Below are 22,965 nucleotides of genomic sequence, written 5' to 3' on the forward strand. Positions count from 1 at the left end.
CTAAAGCAACAAACCTCTGGAATTCAGTCAGCTCCAGGATGAAAGAAGAGTGTCTGTTGTCACACAAAGCAAAGGATTGTGTCTCCATCTCTCCCCTCCTTTTGAGGAAAAGATGGGGCATTGGAGCGGAGGCCCTGTGTTTGCCAGGTGGGGGCAGGTACAGTAAAGGAATTCAGGTCTTCATAGCAACAGCTTGGGACATGCATCTACTACAGAGTGAGGCTCAAGTCCACAACAGTTTAGGGGTCCCTTTCAGTGAGTTGCAACCCCTTTTACCAGGAAGAATCTTAGTTCTTTCACCCTCGACCCCCTACCTCCCACCCCCCAGCACATAAAAGGGAGAGACTCAGAGGTTGCTTCCAGTCTAGACTCCATCACTTCCAACCACTGGTCTCCCACCTTTTCCCCCAGCAAGCCTTTGTCACCCTGCCCTCTTTTCCGCCTCCAGCCAGAAAAATGGGTGCAAACAGGTCCCCAACAACCTTCGGAGGGAGGAGCTTCCTTGGTTGGATCCAAATCCCAGCGGCAGAGAGGGGGGCCGGGAGCGAGAGGTGCAAGCTCAGCAGCGCGGCGGAGGGCGGTGATGCGCTTGGGAAGGGGGCGCGTCCGCCCCTCCTCGCGGCGGGAGACCCCGGCCCCGAGCCCCGGAGCTAAGGGTCGGGAAGAACTTGCTCAGCTTTCCGGCGAAAGGGAACAAACCTACCAACCCGGGAGCTGCTTCGGGGGTGCGGGCACGAAAGGGTGCGGAGCGGTGTGCATCGCTCTCCATCCACATCGGGAGCTCCGCGCGGGGAGGAGGAGGGGGCCGGGCGCGGGCCGGGGTGAGCGCGAGTGTGCGCACCGCCGCGCGGAGAGCTCAGCCCTCGCCTCGCACCCTGCCTGCTCTGGGCGTCCGGGGAGCCTGGGACCGGGATCAGGCTTGAAGTATGGCATGGTGCAGAGATGGTTTCTGCCAAGAAGGTACCCGCGATCGCGACGTCCTTCGGAGTCAGTGTCGCCCTCCTGCACATCCTGTGCCTGGAGGCTTGGTGAGTTCCCGGGGGTCCTGGGGGAGGATGGGGGGGCGGGGGGGGTGCGCGAGGAGAAGGTGGCGATGTGGCCTGCTCCCGGACCTCTCTGGCGGGCTGGCTGCCCCTCGCAGGGCAACCAGGACCCTCCTGCCTCCTCCGCTGTCAAGTCAGGAGCCCGAGCCAGGCGTTTGCTTCTGTGCCTGCGTAGACGCGGAGAGCAGGAGGGCCCCCGGGTGCAGAGACAGAGTGGGGGTGTTGGGGTGCGTCTCCCTGACCCTTTCTCTCCGTCTTCCTCCGGCGCTGTCTCCCCTAGCTTGGGGCGAGCGGCTCTTTGCATGGGAGGTAAACCTGTTACCCACCTGTTCTGTGATTCTTAAAATAACCCCCTCCGCCCCCGTTTTTTTTTTTTTTTAATTTAATTTAATTTAATTTTTTATTTTTATTTTTTTTGCATCCACAGTTTAAACGAACCCCCAGAACAGAACCCAAAGGAGGAGAAATTGTGCCCGGAAAATTTTACCCGCATCCTGGACAGTTTACTGGATGGTTACGACAACAGGCTGCGTCCTGGATTTGGGGGTAATGAACGATTTCAAACGCTCAAGGGTGCCCTGTCTGTCCCTCCCTCGGTCTGCCTGTCTGTGGGAATAGCATTAGGTACGCCTTGCGTGTAACATGGCAACATCCATCTGTTTCTCCTCCTCTCCATCCCACCCTCCCCGCTCACACCTCTCCCTCCCTCTCCTCTCTGGAGAAGACCTCTGCTGCAAGACCGCCCCCAAACACACTTTCCCACGCCCGCCCCCCACACCCCCCCCCTTTGCCCCCTCGGAAGCTTTGCTTCTCCCCCACACCCATTACCTCCGGGTCACTGACTGCTGGGAGGGGGAGGCTGGGGGGAAAAGTAACACATGGGAACTTGGGGCTCAGCTGCCCTGTGCCCTGAGCATGGGGATCATCCCTTGGACCCCGCCTTTTGTCTCAGAGCAGGTTGCATTCCAAACAGCTGATCCCATGTCCCCTGGCCTCCCACGTGGCGTCAGTCCCACAGCCGAAGCCTCGGCCTTGTTCTACCTAGGACAGGAATCTGGGGCAGGAGGCTGCCTGCTCTGCTGGAGAAGCCAGCCTGTCCTTTTCTACAGTGGGATGCATTTTTTATTTATTTGGGGAGGGGCCATTTGCTTCTCTCCTAAGACTTTGCAGTCAGAGGTGTTTCAGTTTTATTTCTTCAGTAAATATTTATAAAAGGTCAAACAGAGGTGCATCCATAACAATACTATTGCTCTTCTTCATATTTGCATTTCCCTTTGCTTACATAATTAGAATCTATGTGCTAGGTGCAAGGTTCACAGAAATCTCAAGATAACAATCCTTAACTTCAAACTCCCTCTTAGACCAGTTCAGAGAAGACTTCGGAGTTCATCAGAAGTGTAGACCCAGGTCTTCGGACCAGGAAGTCCCTGTTTTTTTTTTTCCCATCACACTGTGCTTGATACTTCTCAGGAAATGAGTTGAAGATACAGACTTTTTCTTAAGGGAGCTTCCATTCTAGCAGTAGCAGTAATAACAACAATGACAACTAATGTTGTAGGTGTTCATTTAAACTTTCACATATATTTCATAGGCATTACTGTTCAACCCTCGCAACATCTGTGAGCGAAAGCTATTACCATTCCCATTTTACAGATGAAGAAATTGAGGCTGGGGGAGTTCGGCAGGTGGTCCAGGTTTACATGTAGCACGTGGCACGGGCATGGTGCGAACCCAGTTCGGGTTGTGTATTTAAAAGACAGACCCATGCAGATTGGGAGGATATCACAAGCCATGTGACGAGGATCACGTAATCTGAATTAGCAGCTTCCTATGGAGGAATCTCAGCTTCCTACGGAGGATGTGTAGGAGATAGGATAGAATATGGGAAAATGGAGAGGGTAAAAGGGAGCAGAACATTGCTGTGAAGGAGTACAGAATTAGACGTGGTATAGGGGGAGTGTGGTCCCTGTTTACAAAGACCTGTTGGAGGAAAAAAAATAGAATTGGATAAAATAGAACTGGATGAATCTTTGGAGTCCCTTTTGTTCTTCTTGTTTGACATAGACGCTTATAGAGGAACGCAGCATACCGTGTTTCCCCGAAAATAAGACATCCTCCGAAAATAAGACCTGGCGCATGGAAAGATAAAGACATCCCCTGAAAATAAGACCGAGCGCAACTTTGGGAGAAAGAATTAATATAAGAAACTGTCTTATTTTCAAGGGAAAAGGGTATTAATAATGATAGACTGGAGTTGGGCCAGGTTTTCTGATCCAAACCACTTTCTTCTGGATTTCATGAGAAGGTTACGGGGAGCCATTGAAGGTATTCATTCAGCCTTTGTGTGTTGACAGAGATAAATATGAGTGAGGAGGACGAAAGATTCTCCTGGTCCTTTCACTTTGCTTCTCCAGGGGCAGGCTCCTCAGCATTGCAATGGCCTCTAAGCAAATCTGAAAAGAGGCTTTCTCACCAAAGCGAATCATTTGTCAGTGCACAGTCTTTCATAAGCGACTGGGGAATTATCGCTTCAGATCCAAAATAATTTTGTGGAGGATGTTTCAGGTGATAGCAGTTAAGCCTATATGATACCATTAAAAGAAGATTTATCTGCTCATTAAGGTTTTAAACTTGACGTTTCAAGTAAAGGTGAGAAAAAGCAGGAGAATGAAATCACATGTTGCTTCAATATTCCTTAAAGAATTGATGTACCTGAACATAAATGAAAGTGAAAATTTATCATTGAAACTACGGTTTTATTATTAAATGTCGAGAGCTAAAATACTATTTGCCCAGTTGGTTATGATATAAGCTCTAATTGAAAAGGAAGAAGGGATCCACTGTAGATAGGTCCTTTTGACCAACTACCCTCTCCCATAATATTTTACGGACAATAACATGAGTGAAAATCAGTCTACGTAGGCCTTTTCACATTTGCTGGGTTTTGGTGAGCTGCAGTGCTGCTGAAATATCTCAGAGGCATTATTAGTCATCTTAGTTGTCACTGCCAAGTCATCTGCTGTACCCACCTGGAAATACTTTTTATAGTTTTATGGGAAGAGGTGGAATTCACCTTACTTCAAGTGTTCACAGTTGATTAATCAGTAAAAAATTTACTATAGCACAATTTTTTTGGCTCTGCTTATAAATATTTGTGGTAAATGTGATTCATTTTTTTAGAAGTGGGTCATTCTCGGTAAATGCGTAGTATGCCAAATGTGACAAAGGAACAGTAATTCTCACCTGCAGAAAATGTGTAACCTGTTTACAGGATGTTGTCAATGAAATAGAATTCACTGAAAATAATAGGCTTCTTGAAAGCCACAGGTGTGATCCCTTCTTTGACATTGTATACTTTGTGGAAAGTTCGGCATTTTAAAAATGAAATGGAAACAATCTGGGCTTTGGCCAGGATGCTATAAATGTGGATCCACATCCTGGATCCTTTAATCCTAGCTTTGCTCTTTGCGGAGCGTTGACTTTATATCTGTTTATACAACTGAGCTGTGTTCCATTTCAGGTAAAGCTAAAAGCAAAGATCTGAATGGAAATCGGCTGGTTTGTGATTGCTCAGTAGGCCAGGCAAGGGTTGAAATAGATTTAGAAACTAAATTACATATGTTTAACTCCGCAGCACAGCTTGCAATGGGGGAACTAAAGGGAACTGAAATAGTTCTCTTCTTTTCATCCCTCCAGGATCTCCTCTCCCTGGCTTCCCACATTCTCCAATTGGAGAAGAAAAGGGGGAAAGGTGAGAAGAGAAGGAAGGAGGCATGGTGTGAAAAGCTACATTAGGACTTCTGGTGGGGTGGAGTTTTTTCAGTCTCTGACGAATCAGTCTGCTAGCATCCTGACGTAGCTTCTACCTGCTTAGAAGTGGCATCCAAGCAAACCCTTCCACAGAGGAGCTAGAGAAGCATCCCCCGGTGCCATTATCCACTTTCAACACTGTTGTAAGTCTTCTGAAAGGTGCATAGCTAGGGTCCTGACCACCAGGAGATAGCTCAGGAAGCCAGCCCTTACCCATTTCCCACTTATTGAAGGCTTACACAAACGTTTCTTCATCTCAGCCTTTTGGTGTACGTGATTTGAAATATTAAGTGCTTATCCTATAGAATAAGAGGCTAATATGCTAATAGATAGAAAGGCTGAACAACCAGTCGCTATGACACGCATGACCACAAGGGGACAGATGCTCAACACAGAAACTGCTGCCTGGTGATCAGTGCGCTCCCACAGGGGGAGCATTGCTCAGCCAGAAGCGGGGCTCACAACTGGTAAGCATAGAGGATGTTGTCGGAGCCTCTCCCACCTCCGCAGTAGCAGCACTGGAACCCCAGGGGAAGTCCACAGGCCTAAGCCAGCAGGTGGACATCCCCTGAGGGGTCCCAGACTGCCAGAGGGTGCAGGCTGGGCTGAGGTACGCCCCCCCAGTGCACAACTTTCATGCACCAGTATATATATAATTGCCTTAGAACATCTTTCTCAACCTCTCTGAAATAAGAGTGGAGCATTAGGGTCGGTTTTGCAGGGGTGCTCACTAACATAATAGGATTTCACATTCATGGAGTCCTCTACAGTTTTTAAAACATTTTCTTATAATAATATCAAATAAGATTATCACAATAACACAACAAGATAAACAGGGCAGGCATCATTTCTGTTACAAAGGGGGCTAGAGAGAAGTTTCAATGAATCGCCCAAGAACCCTTAAACTAGTAGAGGACAAGACCACAACCCATACCTCAGTCTTTAAAACCTTAATCAGACTGCTGCTGTATTGCTACATCCATCTCTAACTCTTTCTTAAATCCTTCTGTTTACCAAGAGTCAGATTTTCATGAACATTTCTTTTTGTTACTATCTAAGTACGTCATTAAAATAAGCAAAACTACATTTCCCCCAAAGGAATGAAATGAAAACTTTCATGTTAAAGCTTTAATAACATTTTAAAATGAAAAAGCCTATATGGCAAAGTGTATATATACACTTAGATATATTTTGAATAATTTTTCACATAAATGAAAATGGCCTTACAATGTTTTCAAATAGTCTATATCCTAACTTAAAAATTAAATATATTTTTGTTTATATTCAATTAGTTAGCTTTATTACTTTTCTGTCAACAGAAAAATATTTAAAAAATATATATATAGATGAAAAGAATTCTTCATATCCACAAAGCAACAGAAAAGTACAGCTTCATTCTCTTCTGATTTGCCATATTCATCCATCCATCCATCCATCCATTTATTCATTCATTCAACCAGTAGATATTTGGAGACTACTGTGTGTCAGGAGCAATGTTAGGATGTGGAGATGTAATTTTGAATCAGACACAAGCCCTGGTGAAATTAATAGCTAAGTGGTGTAGAGGGATGAAAATAACAGAGAAAAAAACAAGACAAAATAATGATGATGCTATAGGACAATTCAGTAGCAAGCTAAGAATAGAGAATAAATAAGGTGAGGGACCTATTTTGGAAACGGTGGTCAGGGAAATCTTTTAAGCTGAGACGCAAGGGTACCAGACATGGAAAGGGTGAGCAAAGGTTGTTTTCATGCAGAAAAGCAAACAAATAAACAAACAACAACAGAAAATGTGAAAGATCTTAAGGATTCTATAAAACTAGTGTGATTTAGATAGTGCAAGGAATTCAGTGTACTTTAGCCAGAAAGCAGGAGGAAGAATCTCACAGGACTAGCTTGGAGTGGTAAGCTAAAGCCATATCAGGCAAGACCTTAAGTGTCCTCTACAGGAGCTTAGATTATTCTTTTAGTGAACTTGGAAGCCATTGGAGTTTTTAGTTAATATTTAAGACTTAGACTGTAATGTGACATCTCTGGCTACAGAATAAAGGCTTAGATGAAGAAATGGGACAACACTGGAAGCAGGGTGACAAATGACGCTCTTTTTATAGTTCTCTCCATTAAGTTAATGGTGGCTTAGAATAAGATAGTAGGTGTAGTAAAAAAGGGTATAAGTGGATAAAAGTGATATATATTTTGGAAGTATAATTCAGCAAAGAATAGATCTGGATTGCAAATGGGTGTTTTAAAAAAAGAGAGAAATCAAAATAACTCCTGGAATTTTATTTTGAGAAATTGGGCAAAGAATGGTGTTATTTAAACTGGGAAGAACTGGGGGAGAAACAATAAGAAATAAATCAAGATTGCTATGTATACATGTTAAATTTAGGATACATATGAAACATCCTGGTGGTTGTACTGGTCTGGATATCAGAGAAGGGTTTTTGTCTGGAGATAGAAAAAGAGTCATCAGCGTATAATGCTGTGAGAATAGATATCTTGGTGAGAACATAGAAAACAGCAGAAAAAGAGCCCAGGACCAAGCCTTGAGGAACATTAACAATCGAGGAAATGTAGAAAATATATGTAGAGTTATCAAAGGAGATTTTAAAAAAAGGAGAAGATGATAAAGGCACTAAAAGTGTATGAAGTTATATAATTCAAGGGAATAGAATATATTAAGAAGGAGGGACGATACACCTCTCAAATTTCTCTAAGATATTAAGTAAGCTTAGGCCTGGCTACATGGAGATATTTTATTTCATTAACTTTTCATCAAATATTCATTAGTCTTATAATATGTGCCAGGCACTGTTCTAGGATAGCACTGGTGATGTATTAGAGAGCAAAGGAGGTGGAATTTCCTGCCCTCATGAGCTGGAATTCTAGAAACTAAGCCACAGAAATAAAATATAGAATATGTCAGGTTGACAACTGCTTTAGGTCATATAAAGCAAGTGAGGAGGTTGCTGGTTTAACTATAGTAGTTAGGGAATACTTAAATGAGGTGACATTTGAACAATGATACTAAGTAGGTAAGGGCATAACACCACATTTGGGTGGAGTTTTTTGATTAGAAGAAACTCTAGGTGCTAACACCTTAAGCGTGGAAGTCATTGTCACTACAGGAGTGAGAAGGTCCAATGTGACATAAGGATGATGTTACATAAAGACTTGCAGGCTGGTAAGAACTTTTCTTTGAGTTTTGACAGTGATTGGAGGGATTTCGGCAGAGGGAAAGACCCCTGGCTAATTTTATTTTATTATTATTTTTATTGATTGATTTGAGAGAGAGAGGAAGGGAAAGAGAGAAACATCAATGTCCTATTCCACTGCCTTATGCATTCATTGGTTGATTCTTGTATGAGCCCTGAGCAGGGATTACCTTGGCATATAGAGATGATGCTCTACCCAAATGAGCTACCCAGCCAGGACCCCAAGGAGAATTGTCTAAGGCTCACCTTGGTTGCTGGATTGAGAACAGTCAGGGGTCAGGGTCCAAGGCAAATGCAGAGAGGTTTTTACAATAAATTGAGCAAGAGATGATGGGCATTTTGACCAAGTTGGTGGCAGAGAAGTTTAAGTTTGTAAGGTTGTAAGGAATGGCTGGTTTCTGGTTGTATTTTAAAGTCTTAGTCTACTGATGTCAACTAGAATGTAGGTTGTGAGAAAAGGGGAGGTATCAAGTCTGATTCCGTTTAGAAAAATGGAGTTGCCAAGACTGTGGAAGAAGCAAACGGAGGATGCAGATGAAAAATTTGCATGTGGATATGTGAAGTTTGGGATTCCTATTAGATATTAAATGGAGATGAGCCTGGAATGCAGGGATGATGGGTATGACAATATATATGGAATTTAAAGCCATAACACTAAAGGATTGTCAAGGAGTTAAAGGGTGATAGAAAGGAGGTCCACATAGTTGATCTCTGAAATCTACAATGTTAGGAGGTGGGAAAAGAGGAGAAGGAATCTCTGTCCCAGGAAGAGCAAGAAGGAGTGGTCTTTGAGGTTGAAGGAAAACCATGCAAAGAGTGTATATACTGAATGTAAGTTAAAATTCTTTTTTCGAAGAGGAGGCAGAATTAACCAATTACATCTAATTCTCTTGACAGATTAAGAAAGACAACATAGAATTGACCACTAGATTTAGCAATACTTATAACTTTAGTAATTTGGACAAGCTCAGCTTTGGTGATGTGATGGGTATGCAATTCTGGATGGGTTCAAGAGAATGGGAGTTGTTGTTTTTTTTTTTTTTGGTCTGGGCATTTGTACAGGGGAGCAGAAAAACTGGATGGTAAATGGAAGGAGAAGTAGAATCAAAAGAGCCCTTTTTTAAAATGGGAGAAATAAGATTATTTGTTTAAGTTTGTAGGAATAGCTACTATCAATAGGGAAAAATTAATAATACTGACAAAAAAGAATTTTAGTAAATCCTGAGCATGAAAACCAAATTACAATTGATGATGGTGTGAATAAAAAGGGAAGAATTAGAGGCAATGAATATAGTTTTTTATTTGGGGTTTGTTATCCTAGGAGCTTACAAGTGAAAGTGAAGAGAAGAGGGCAGGTAGCCTTTTTATTAAGATTAGAAATATTGTATTATGTTTGTGTACTACTGGAATAATCTGTTCAAGGATAATTTAATATTAGATTGGATGGAAGGGATAACTGAAAGAATGATGCCCTTGAGAAGACAAGAGACTATAGAACCCAGAGCATAATTTACATTCTTTTTTTTTTTTACGGAAAGGATATGCAAACTGCTTTTGTTTCCTGAAATAGGCATTGTAAAATCTAAATATAGGTTATTAGTAACTTGGTGGGTGTTTAGATAATACTTCACTTGGTTGTTAGTTTTCTTTTAGATGAAAAGAAAATCCATCTTTTTACATTTGTTTATCATTCTCTAGACCTTTTTAATTTATTTATTTTGGATTTTGATTACTAAAATCTGTTCATGACAGATTCTCATTATTGGTCACACATGGCCTTCTTTTTTTATCACCAATCCATCTCTTCATTCATTTTCCATGATATAAAAAAACATACCAGTTAAATAATCAAAGTGCACAACCTTGGAATCAACTTTTATCCTAGTATGTGGTTTCCCTCATCCTGCCTTCCTGTCTCCTCCACCCAAAGTAACACCATCCTGAGTCCTTTTAAAATTTATTCATAGCTTTTCTTTGAATATTGCTTTGGCTCAACTTTAGTTTTTAATAAATTAAAATTTTAAAATGTAATTGTTTTGAACATGATATATAATCCTTTGATGCTTTTTTCAGTTATAATGCCATAGGGATCGATCATTTTGACTGCTATGTGATATTCCCATTGCAAAGGACATAGTTTATTCATCTGCTCTGTTGGCAGGAGGCATTTTGCTTGTTTCCAAGATTGTATTGCTGTGAATGTTCTGGCCTAAATTTCCTTCTTTAAATGTACAAAAAGTTTGGTGGGGTTTTTTTTTTTGTTTTTTTTTTTTGCATATATATTCAGGAGTGGATTTTTGTGGATCTTAGTATAAGTGGGAGTTCAACTTGATGAGATAATGCCAAACTGTTTTCTGTGCTAGTTTTACAAAATTAAACTTCCATTTACAGTGAATATGAGATTTAGGATCCACAAATCCTTCAGCTCTTCATATATATAAATATATGTAAAATCTCCATGGAATCCTTAAAATGGTATTTTGTTTTGAAATGATTTCAATTTTTTTTTTAATGTGATTGAACAGCTTTTCAAATCTTTTTTGCCTACAAGAGTTTTCCATCTGTGAATTGCATTTCATCTTTGCCCATATCTTACTGTTCTTTAAAAATGTCTTGCATATTTATTTAATTTCTTTATTTAAAAAGTTTACCTGTACTGTTATAAGGATCACAGGGATATAGGCAACACTAACCTTCAATGTTACCTAAGTAAAATTCTATAGTTTTCTGCTTTCTCTGTGATATCAATTGATATCTTTTGTTTGTTTAATATGCAGGAAGATTTAATATTTCTGTTTTGTTTGTTTAATATGCAGGAAGATTTAATATTTCTGTTTTCTAAATGATGAGCAAAATTAGAGATTGTAAAGAAATGTTTCACTCAAGATTCCTTATTGTTGTTGCTGTACTTCTTAAATACTTTGAGTTTCTTGTTTTTTGGAGATGCATCAATAGTGTTTAGTAAGAGAAACCTTGATGCATAGGTGTGGATGGCTGAAAAAACAGAAATGCCTCCTCCAGTGCATACGTGGGGAGGCCATGTGGAGAACAAGCATCGACTAGTTTTAACAGCACCAAAAGACTAAGTCTTCCTCCTGGAGTGACAGCAAATTGGACATTGTTATTGGAAGAGAAATTAAATAGTGGTATCCTTTGGCCAGGTCTACATAGCTAACGTAATTAACAGTGGAAAACCATCTGATAACATTGTTAATTGCCTTCCTACCTTCCAAGCAAGTTAGATCCATTAATAATACTGGAGTATTTTCCTGAATTTGATATTGTAGCTTTGGCTCTTTCAAAGATTGTTCAAAGTCACTTTATTTGCCTTACAAACTACCCACCATATTTTGGGATTAAAAAACATTTCCTAAAGAAGTAAAATTTTTTTAATAGAACATATCTTTGATATTATGCAAATGCCTATAAAATTACGAGAAGTCCTACCAAGCCAAAATTATCTGGTTTCTATGCCATGATGCAAGGTTGATTCGAGCATCCTAAACAATACTGTTAGGAGAAGCGTCTCCAAGAATTATTCGTAATTGCATAGCTACCATTATTCCCTGAGAACTGATTTATTGGAAACCTATTACATCTAAGGCCTGGGATTAGTTCTGGGAGTGGATATAAATATAAATAAGATGCAGTTCCTGTTTTTATCGGGAAATATTTTTAGCTTAGCTGATGTAACAAATGAATCTCAGTAATTTTTCCTTTGGGGAGGTTTTTACGTCACTACTGGGCTCATATTAGGAACACAATCAAACTAGTTACTCAGCATCTAGTATGTGCAAAGCTCTATGACAGTTGGGGACTTCAAGGAGGCTTAAGATTTTGTCTTTGCTGTTAATGGGAGAAAGGGAGACTCAAGCTGAGCAAAGGCATAGAAAGAGCTGCAGGGACACAGTTCAGAAGCTACTCAGAAATATAATAAAACTGGAGATGTAGGCATGGCAAGTTACATACTAGATATAAAATTATATAACATAATTAATCACTGATTAATTATTTAATGATGTAATTAATGTAGTGAAGCTAAAACATATGATGGAGATCAATACAAGGGAGTTATAATTCTGACTCTGGCATAGAATGTTTAATCTCCCTTAGCTCAGTTTCCATATCCATAAAATTCTCATGATAATATCATCTTTGAGGGTTGGCGAGAGGATTAAATGAAATAGCATATGGGAAGAGCCTTGTATCTTGCCTTGTACATAGTAAGCCTTCAATTCATAGAATTATTATATACATGTTTATTGTCCTCTGGGGAAAACTCATTCACTGTGAGCAGTTTCACACATAACATGCCCTTTCATCTGTCCACTCCCCATCCTCTTGGTTGTATCTCCAGTCCAGGGCACCATCATTCCTCAGCAGAATTAGGATGACAGCCTCTTATAAGAACCTTTCTCATACTCTTGCCTCCCTAAACTTTGTTGTCCATATACTGCCTAACTGATTTTGTAAAACATACAATTCAGATAATAAAATTTCCTTACTTTGAATCCTAGATGATAAAAGGATACAAATCAAGCTTCTTATCACAACCTGTACCCAGAGGCAGAGCTGTGCTACCTATGAGAGGGAGAACACTTGGGGGAAAAACGTGGGGGAAATGATGAACCTCTGTATTAATTTGCTCAAACTGCCATACAAAGTACCACAAACTGAGCAGCTTAAACGATAGCAAGCTTATTTTTTCACAGTTCTGGAGGCTTGATGTCCAAGATCAAGGTGTTAGCAGGGTTGGTTTCTTTTGAGTCCTCTACCTTTTGCTTATAGATGGCTATCTTGCTTCTGTGACTTCACGTGGTCTTTTTTCTGTGTGTTCCTATGGTCTAGTCTCCTTGTTTTATAAGGACGCAAGTCACCTTAGATTAGGGCCCATCCTACTGACCTTATTTCAATTGAATACCCTACCTCCAAATATGGTCACATTCTGAGGTACTGGGGGTAAGGACTTTAATATAAATTTGAGAGGATCATAGTTTAGCCCACAACAACTTCTTTATGTGTCACCCATCAGTCACTGCAATTTCTACAAGTTTCTTTCCATGTAGTTTTAAGAACTGTTACCATAATACATATTATAAATATGTTGTTTAAAAGATGCCACTTTCACAAAACCGGTTTGGCTCAGTGGATAGAGCATCGGTCTGTGGACTGAAAGGTCCCGGGTTCAATTCCGGTCAAGGGCATGTACCTTGATTGCGGGCACATTCCCAGTAGGGGGTGTGCAAGAGGCAGCTAATCAATGATTCTCTCTCATCGATGTTCTCTCTATCCCTCTCTCTTCCTAACTCTCTATCCCTCTCTCTTCCTCTCTGTAAAAAATCAATAAAATATATATTAAAAAAAAAAAAGATGCCACTTTCAGAATATGGGCTCAGGGATAGGTCTCAGTCCACTCACCCTGTTATTTGCTCTGTCTCTGTGGGTTTTATTTCTTCTCATTCTCTTCTTCACTTGCTTTGCTCTAGTTCCATTGGCCTTTTCCTGGTCCCTAAACACACTAAGGTATTTCCAGCCTCTGAGCATTTCCCCTAGAGTTCTGTGTGCTTGGAATGCAATCATTCCAGCTCTTTCAATGGTTTATGCTGGAAGAGTGGCTAAGAAATCAAGAGTGGTCCTCCCATTCTCTCACACAATTTCCAGCCTCTTTTGTTCCCCTTTTGAATGACAGTATTCTTCCATTGAATTTATTTCTGTATTTTACTCTGGCTCTTCCAATAACATGTTCACTCCATGAGGCAGGGAACTCATTAGTCTCACTTAGCACAGTCAGCACCAGGGCCTAGCATGGGACCTGGCACCCAGCAAATGCTCACTCAAAAGAATGTTTATTGGATGAGCGTCTCAATAAGACCCTCTTTACCCATCATTTGTTTTTAGGACCTCACTCAACCTCAACGATTTTGAATGCCAGGTAAAGCAAATACTGAGTAATGTCACAAATACCAAGGTTGAAATTCTGAATGCAAAACCATTTCAAGAATCATTAAAAAGTGACATATTATGTAATCTTTGAAACTATCCATTAATATCATGGAATCGTTATGCTTCAGGTAGAATTAGCATAAACCCACACACCTTGAAATAAATTTATAAGGAAAAATGTCATTGGCTTAATTCCTCCTTCTCCTATACTTCCTCCACTCCCATAGAATATCTACCCTGTACATATTTTCCAGGACCCATACTATCTAAAACAACTGCCTGTGAACTGGAGTAAAATGAGCATCATCATAAAGGAACCTGTTAGCATTGCAAATAGGCCCCGCCTCAGTCCCATTGAATCAGCAATCTGTGCTTTCACAAGGTTTCCAGGGGATTCAGATCCAGTAAAAGTTTGGGAACCACTGCCCTAAGTTGATCTTCAAAGTAACTTTTGATTCTTTTCAAGAATCTTGTCAAGCAGTCTAGTTGTCCCAACATACTCAACTTTAATTGTTCTAAGTAACTAATCTCTCCTTGTCCAGACTTACAGTGCAAAATGGTGCCTTTAAAATTTTAGTAATTGTCCTTAAGGAACTCCCGCCCTTGAACCACTTTGAGTGAAATCTTCATCTTCTAAGGTTCAACACCTGTCATCCGCTTCCTGGACACCTATCTCTTCCTGGAACAGTTTGGCTTTAATGAGTTATCACCACTATCTTATTGTAGTTTCAAATTGCTCATTCAAATAACAATTCAACTAACTTCTCATACTTTCTCTGTTTCCCAAAGGTGTTATTTTTAAAAAATGAAAATTAATGACAGATCAGCTTGATCTATGCTTTTTTTTTCTGACTGTACTCCCAAAGGATGTATTTTTTTAGGATACTTATTCAGGAAAGAATTTTCTCATTTTCTTTCAAACTATTTTTCTTTCTATGGCTCAGTCTTCATCCTAAACGGGAAGAAATATTCTGATTCATTTTTATGAGGATAACGTTAGACCTAAGGCATTAAGCTATCCCAACTTTTCTGTCATTTTTGGAATAAATTCATTTACCCAACCAGAATCCAAGGGGAATAGTCTATTTTGATAACAGATGTTGTTTTTTCAGTATGGAGTACATAGCCCCAGGTCATAGAGTATTATAAATCATCTTTTAAGGAAATGATGTTCAAGAAGACAATTTTTATCATTGTTAGTAATAAAAAGCTATATTATATATATTAGTAACTATTATTGTTACTGAACACATTATGTTCTAGAGACAGGACCAAGTGATTTACGTATGTTATTTCAGTTACTAAAACCTTTACCTCTGAGGATACATGGCTTGGGCAAAATCAAGTAATTAAAAAGTATTAAGACTCAAATTTGAATTCCAGAATTCTTGATTTTACACATCATGCTAAATCCAGATTGTGGCAATTTCCTTTTGTCTACAAGTCTGTGTCAGCCCATTGTCAAGATGTCAAACACCCCCATATACTAGTATTTGGTCCTGCACCAGCCTTCTTTAGGCCTAGGAAAGAATCTCAGTGTGGCCATTATTAGAAGTGAAAAGAAGCTACTACTTAATAAATATTTCTGTGAAAGACTCTCTGTGTTCATAGTCTCATATGAGCGGTTTCATTTGATCTCTATCAACAATCTTGCCTTATATGTATGGTTGCTGCTATGGAGGGGATAAAGAACTTGCCCAGGATCACACAGCTTCTAGGTGGCAGAGCATGAATAAGTCTGATTTCTAGGAGAGTTTGTCTTTGATCCCAATTGCCAGTGGATGGTATACCTGATTCAGGTGATATGAGTTATTTTTGTGCCCCGTTATTTACCAGTATTCTCAACTCTCTGAAGGTACATTTCTTGCAGCCTTTATGCTTTTTTCTCCTCCTTTCCTTGCGGCTAAGTTCCCTCTTTTTAAAAGCTCACTTCTTTACTAAAAGGCCAATCAGATGATGGACTGTAAAAAAAATTACAAAGGCTAAAGCTTTTGTTCCCTGCACTGCCTGTCTTAACGGTGCCTGGGGGTGATATATCTTTGAAGAAACAAGTTCCTGGTAAGTAATTGGCATTTTTTTGGTTTTGATTTGTTTTATTTGCCTGTAAGTAAACACTGCTTTCTGGTTTTGTTCTTCTTTTGTCTACATTTTCTGTAGAGATGCATTATCTCACTGAAAATTTAAGGTGTTTGTAAAAACATGAGATGTCATATCTGTATTTACTTTTTGATTATCAAAGCCTACCTTGCCTGTAAAATTGGTAATTATTTTTTCACACTTATTTACTTCATACCCCCTAGGTCCTGTTACAGAAGTAAAAACTGACATATATGTCACCAGCTTTGGGCCTGTTTCTGATGTTGAAATGGTAGGTAGTTAGAAAATTTAATGTGCTTTTTGAGATTTGGAGAAAAGAGGGAAATTAATAAGTATTTTGCTGTCAATCACACAAAGTTAGAGCTAGAAAGTCAAAGAACAGCCTAATTAGGCTCAGAAGTTTATAAGAAGTAAAACATTGAATTTACATTTTAGCTCTAACATTGGAATATTTGGCTTGGAGTCATTCTCAACAAAGAAAAAAACTTTCCTGTTATTGGTCTCCATGTCACAGCCTTGTATGCAGTATTTGTTTCCCTTAGAAAATTATTGAAGAGGAGAAAATTGGTGATGTAATTAGTTTTGGTATGAAACTTTATATTGTAGTCCTAATTGCATTTAGTGTTCCATGTTGGTTCAATTGGTCATTCCCCTATCCCCACCCAGTCTCTCCTTTGCTTTCTTTTATGTTTAAAGAACTTAGAACACCAAGCACTGGTCCAGATGAATCCATCCATTCAATTTTGCTAATATTAAATATGTTTTGTTTCAAGGTCAAACACTTCTCCACTTATTTTTTTCCTTGACTCTGGGCTCCTGGACTAATATTAACCAGTTAACTGCCACATGTCCAAAATGGAAACCATCTCCACATGCCATCATATTTTGAATTTAATTTAAAAAATCAATTTGCAATGAATAGTATAAAAATAAATATATTACTCACAGTTTGGATGTTCTTGAACATTTTCAGTTGAAAATTCTCATGAAAAATGATTTTAAAGCATCTATAGATGCTTATGGAGTACAAAGGGTTAGTAAATTTTATGAGCATAAAATGTACTCATATATTTTAATTTGTCTTAAAGACAACCTGACAGTTTTATGGTTCATTATGCAATGATATTTGTTACACAATCACTAATTTTGCTACCTGCTCTAAAGTAAAGTACAACTATAATTACCTGATACTGGCAGTTTTATTATATTTACTAGAGGCCTGATGCATGAAATTTGTGCAAGGGGCTTGGCCCTCACAGCCTCAGGTTCATCCAGAAGGTTGTCCTGAAGGTTGTTTGGGTGTTGAGTCTAATTAGCATATTATACTTTTATTATTATAGATTATTATTTTAAAAAATATTTTTATTGATTTTTTAGAGAGAGAGGAAGGGAGAAGGAGAGAATCATTGATGTGAGAGTGGAACATTATTAGGTTGCCTCCTTCACACCCCTTACTGGGGTTGGAGCCTACAACCTGAGTATGTGCCCTGACTGGGAATTAACCCCCAACCCTTCAGGGCACAGGATAATCCCCAACCAAGTGAGCCACACCAGCCAGGGCAATAGTTATCATTTGTGAATTATTAATATCTATGGTAATTTATCTAGTAAATGTATGGATACTAGTATAACATGCTTTAATTGTTGAGAATCGTTTTGTTCCATTGATTTAAGGAAATTTCTACTGCTATTAATTTAGTTTTTATTTGGGTAGTCTTTTTATATGAGTGTGAAAGAGGCTAGAATTTAATTCATCTTTTGTATATTTATTTGTAATCATCTGTGATTTGAATATGTCACAAACTAATTTTCCTAGGAATACACAATGGATGTGTTCTTCAGACAGACATGGATTGACAAAAGACTAAAATATGATGGTCCCATTGAAATCTTGAGATTGAACAACATGATGGTAACAAAAGTATGGACTCCTGATACTTTCTTCAGGAATGGAAAGAAATCTGTCGCACATAATATGACAGCCCCAAATAAGCTTTTTAGAATTATGAGAAATGGCACCATTTTATACACAATGAGGTAGTCATTTTTTTTCCCTTATCCCCTTTTCATCTTTATTCTCCCTCCTTCTTTCCCTTCCTGCCTATCTGCCTCCCTTTCTTCCTTCTTTCCTTCCTTTCTTTTAGGATTCCATAGTTTTATTTTTAGAGAAAAAATTGATTCTAATTGTATTTTCCCATCATAGACTCACCATAAGTGCGGAGTGTCCCATGAGATTGGTGGATTTCCCCATGGATGGTCATGCATGCCCTTTGAAATTTGGAAGTTGTAAGTTATAATAAAAAATGTTGTTAGAGTTAATCATCTCATGTAAGCTGATAGCTATATATTTGCATAATTTTACATAATCCTATATTTAAATTTTTGTCCATGACAACAACTGTACAAAATTTGACTTTTAGGAGACTGTTTGTTATCTAATATATTTAAGTAAAGAAGTCAAAACAATCATCTTTTCCCCCAAAACCAAAACCTTATTTCTGCAGATAGCCTAGGTAGACTGGACTGTGTCATAAATAATAGATTAATGGTCAGTGTGAAATTTAGGGCCTCTGAACTCCTTTTGTTGGTGGTGTAACATAACAAGTTATAAATGATTTTGTTTGTTTTGTTTTGTTCTGTTACAAGCAGAGTCCTTTATGGCAGACTTGAAAGAAAAAGGCCAAAAATGGGTCAGGGCTTTTTGACATGACATAGGTTAGAATAATATAAGCAGCATTGTTAGTTTCGAAGTGGCTGAGGCATGACAAAAAGCATAGAAGGAGGTTAGTAATATAGTGCCTTTGGAGGGTTTAACATAGGGATGTGGCATTCTTTGACTAACATTTCACAATTTCACTTTAGCTTTTCTATGGAGAATGGATTGTAGAGAGGCCAGAGAGTAAAAGCAGAGATTTGGAGGCTGTTGTTTTAGTGTAATCAAAGATTGAGATGGCTTAGAATCAGATGGTGCTAGAGGAAAATGTGTGAGATAGATGGATTTGGGATATATTGTGGAAGTGAAAGCAAGAGGATAAATAGGAAAGAATATAGAATTCTTTTCCACTAAGTTCCTGTCTCTGAATGGTAGCAACATTTGATTGCCTCTTCTAAAGTCTGCCTCGAATATTTGATTTAATCAGAATTTGCCAAAAATAGATGCTGGTTTTTACTATTGCTTCAGATTCTCAGTCTCACTGATTGTGAAACTTGCCTGCTGTATCATCGCTCATGGCTTAACTTAATGAGAATCAGCAGTCACCATTCTTTTTATAACCTCTGGTAAGCACAATAGTCAGTGGGTGAACTTAAAGCTAAAGAGACTCGCTTGCTCCCTGCTCAGTGACTCAAAAATGAGAGAAGATAAAAACAGAAAAATACTTAGGCAGATAAGGTGTTCAAACTGGGGCCAGAATTAAAATTCATTTGAGCTACGATAATTTATATTTTACCCAGATAGTAGTTCTTATCTAGGGTTTTATCTTTCCCACCCAATTCCACCACCCCACGCTCTCCCTCCCCCCTCCTGTTCTCATAGAAAGTACTCTACAGAGTGACTTGAACAGAGTTGGTAATCAATAAAGGCATGCACAAAATAAAGAAATTACTCCTTGGAAGTAGATTTTTTCAGATTTGGAATTAAAAAGATACAGCTTTTGATTACCTTCACCCATTTCATGCAACCCCCTCACACCTCCAATCTGGCCTCAACTATTAAAATATCCATAGTGTTTGGACACTTGTAATGAATGAGTAAGCATGAATACACTCCAGGAGATCAATGTTGAGACATGACTATATACTGCTAAATGACAGCACAAGCCTCATAGTTTGTTTTGCAAAGTCATTTTTAAAGTTGACTTTCCCTAGGTATCCACTCCTTTTGTAGAGTTAAACAATTCCGCCGAGGACCTACTGTGCTTCTAGCCATTTTAGGAAGGTTTGTGGAGGGTAGTATGCAATTCATCTTGGTTCTTTTGAACTTACTTGTGTGTGAGCCAGGCTGTCTGTTCTGGGCAGAGTGGTAAACAAGCAGCTGGTCTCCATTTACGTTGAACACCGAATAAAAGAAAATGGGCTTAAATTGCTGCTGGGAGGGATTTGTTGAAGATGGAAGGGAAAACGTCCTGATTGTAAGAGTTTAAAGGTAGTGGAACTGTTGTGTAATTATATTCCCTGAGGAGCTTTTTAAACATCATAGCCAGGCAGCATGGGTACCACCCAAAGGCAGAGTCTGGAATAGGTGCCTCCCGGAGAGCTCTCCCAACAGTAGGATTTATTTTGCTTTTGTTGTATTATTACAGGCAGCCTTTCATACGTATCTAATTGGCCGAGTTGGATTAGGACAGAATATCGGTCAAGCACTGGAAGTGAATTGGAATGAAAAGAAGTATCAATTTGACTGCTTTTTTGGGGGTTTATTATTTCTGCTTTTCAACTGCTTATTAGTAGGGAAACATATCCAGTGCATTGATGCAGATATAGTATTATAGTTGCTTTAGTTTTAGTCTCTCCTCCTTCAGTTTCTTTGGCATAAAATAAATATGCAAAAGCTGTTTATTTAGTATCTACAGTGTTCTAAATCTTAAACATGTTTAAGCCATCATGACTATTGTTTTCATTTATTCCATCTTTCTTGAACAAGTGTTTACCATCAATCAGTGCTGAGGAGAAAAGAATACGGACTCTAATCACATTCTGTGCTCTTATTCAGATGCTTACCCGAAGAGTGAGATGATTTATACCTGGACAAAAGGTCCTGAGAAATCAGTAGAAGTCCCAAAGGAATCTTCCAGCTTAGTTCAATATGACTTGATTGGGCAAACCGTATCAAGTGAAACCATCAAATCAATTACGGGTGAGATGCTTAACGATTGAAGTTAATAACAATGGAGTTTTGTCCTTACATTTTAATGGAAATTTCTAGTAGTGTATTTTTTTTTTTTTTGGAGGGGGGGTGGGGAGACAACAAAAATATTCTAGGAATAGAGTTGTTGATAAATCATAGTTCAGAGTTTTTAAATTTATATTTACAATTTTAGTTTAAAATAGATTCTGAGTATTGAGATATGAGTTGGTTTACTTATTCAGAAACAAAAGTCAGTAATCAATTATATTAACATTATTTTCAACAGAATTCTGAGATAGGAAACCTGACCACTGATTTTTGAACACTGGTTTTTCCTGTTTTATTGATGCTTTCCCCAAATCTTTTTTATCTTGCCCAATTTTGTGGTGCTGCTTTCCCTCTCTTTACCACCGTAAAAGCAAAGTACAATATAAAGCTTAGTTACAAAATACATTGAAGGTATATGTTAAAGCTGTCACATGGGCATATGGATGATTATTATTGGTGATTCTTGGTCTGTATTTGCTTTTAAAATGTGAATGGAACGAATCATAGGATTTAGTCTTTATATTTAATGGGGAAATTTGCCTGGTTATTGCTTATTCTGAAACTATTGCCGGAGAAAGGTATTTTTGAAAACATTTATTTTATAGCCTTAAAGTGGAATTGAAAACAAGTGAGATCTGAGGATTATGAATAATTGCTTTCACAGTTTGAGAAAGAGGCCACTGATTCCTAAATCTCTCTTAATATGTCCCTTTTAGATGTAACGTTAAAAATTTATCAACTCAAGAAATCTTAAGGTTTGTTTTCCTTATTAGCTTTTTAGATTTTTGACTAAATGTCAATAAAATCTTCCTGGACTTGGGAATGTTATATATGACTCTATGTTATCTATATCTCTTTTTATATGTATAACATTGAGAAATACAGCTCTTTCCTAAAACTAGGACAATAAGACAACATACTAGTATGTATATATAAAATGTTCATCTGTGTATTAAGGGTTTGGTGTATGTATTTTCATTTTCCAGTGATTTCAAGTTAGGTCTAAATTTTCTCTCAAAAGATGATGGAAATGAAATCTAATTGCTTTCATAGTGCTAGACCTTGAAAATAGAAAACACTGTAAGAATCCCCCCCCCCCCCCCCCGTTAGGAACTGCATATTTCTCCATGTTTGTTTGCTGTATACAACAGATTTTTCCCCCCTATAATGTTTTTTGTTAGTCTGAAATATGGTTTGGAAGCTATTGAATAGCTGCAGGACCAATAATACATTTTTGTTATGTTTTATTGGTAGGTGAATATGTTGTTATGACGGTCTACTTCCATCTCAGACGGAAGATGGGTTATTTTATGATTCAGACGTACATTCCATGTATTATGACAGTGATTCTTTCACAAGTTTCATTCTGGATAAATAAGGAATCCGTTCCAGCGAGGACTGTATTTGGTAATTGAAATTCATTTCTTGTGTATTTTTATTCATATTATATTTGCTTATGATTTCATGGGAATAGCTTTTAGATGTAATTTCTAAGAAAATATTAAACAGTAATATATCAGACTGTGCTGAGTAAAGAATCATATAAGCTCTCATTTCTTATCTAGCCAATACAAAGTAATAAGGTTTGAGGGGATGTAGGCAGTTCATCCCTTTCTTGGGGGCCCATCAGTTTTCCCTTATTGAAAGCAGGCAAGTGAACAGTGTGAATCTGAATATAGTTTCACTTTTGGAGGTATTTTTGGGCTCCCAGTCTAATGCTATGCAATTGAATTAAAATTACATATAGGTGTTAAAATGAAATGCACTGCGAGCTTAAAATAAAACAGAAGTCATGGCTGAATGAATATGAAAGTCTAGAATCATTTGCCTTTTAATGAAGAGGAACAAAATGCAAATGGTTTAAATGCATTGAGTTGGAAGGTATTATATGCTTGGCTTATTAGCTCATTGCTATTGATCTACATTTTTTTAAAAAACACAACATATTTGTTTTGTTTTTAAG

The 22,965-nt window shown here is 38.5% G+C and overlaps 1 protein-coding gene across 4 annotated transcripts in view; it reads left to right on the forward strand.

Annotated features, from left to right (window-relative positions):
• Positions 1-736: 736 nt before the first annotated feature.
• The window catches only part of GABRA4 (gamma-aminobutyric acid type A receptor subunit alpha4), a 65,358-nt gene continuing 43,129 nt past the window's right edge, over positions 737-22,965 (forward strand). Inside the window, exons 1-8 of one of the 4 annotated variants that reach the window (XM_084900968.1) lie at positions 743-1,028; positions 1,471-1,589; positions 4,740-4,794; positions 16,312-16,379; positions 17,925-18,145; positions 18,312-18,394; positions 20,820-20,963; positions 22,257-22,409. In XM_084900968.1, the coding sequence (XP_084757094.1) occupies positions 1,554-1,589; positions 4,740-4,794; positions 16,312-16,379; positions 17,925-18,145; positions 18,312-18,394; positions 20,820-20,963; positions 22,257-22,409 (760 nt within the window). In that variant the 5' untranslated portion in view covers positions 743-1,028; positions 1,471-1,553. Of the gene's footprint in view, positions 1,029-1,470; positions 1,590-4,739; positions 4,795-16,311; positions 16,380-17,924; positions 18,146-18,311; positions 18,395-20,819; positions 20,964-22,256; positions 22,410-22,965 lie in introns of all 4 variants that reach the window. The other 3 variants (XM_084900970.1, XM_084900969.1, XM_084900967.1) reach the window with 3 other exon arrangements.

This window comes from Pipistrellus hanaki, assembly GCF_964339955.1.
Source record: "Pipistrellus hanaki genome assembly, chromosome: 1".
In the NCBI taxonomy this organism is placed as follows: Eukaryota; Metazoa; Chordata; class Mammalia; order Chiroptera; family Vespertilionidae; genus Pipistrellus; species Pipistrellus hanaki.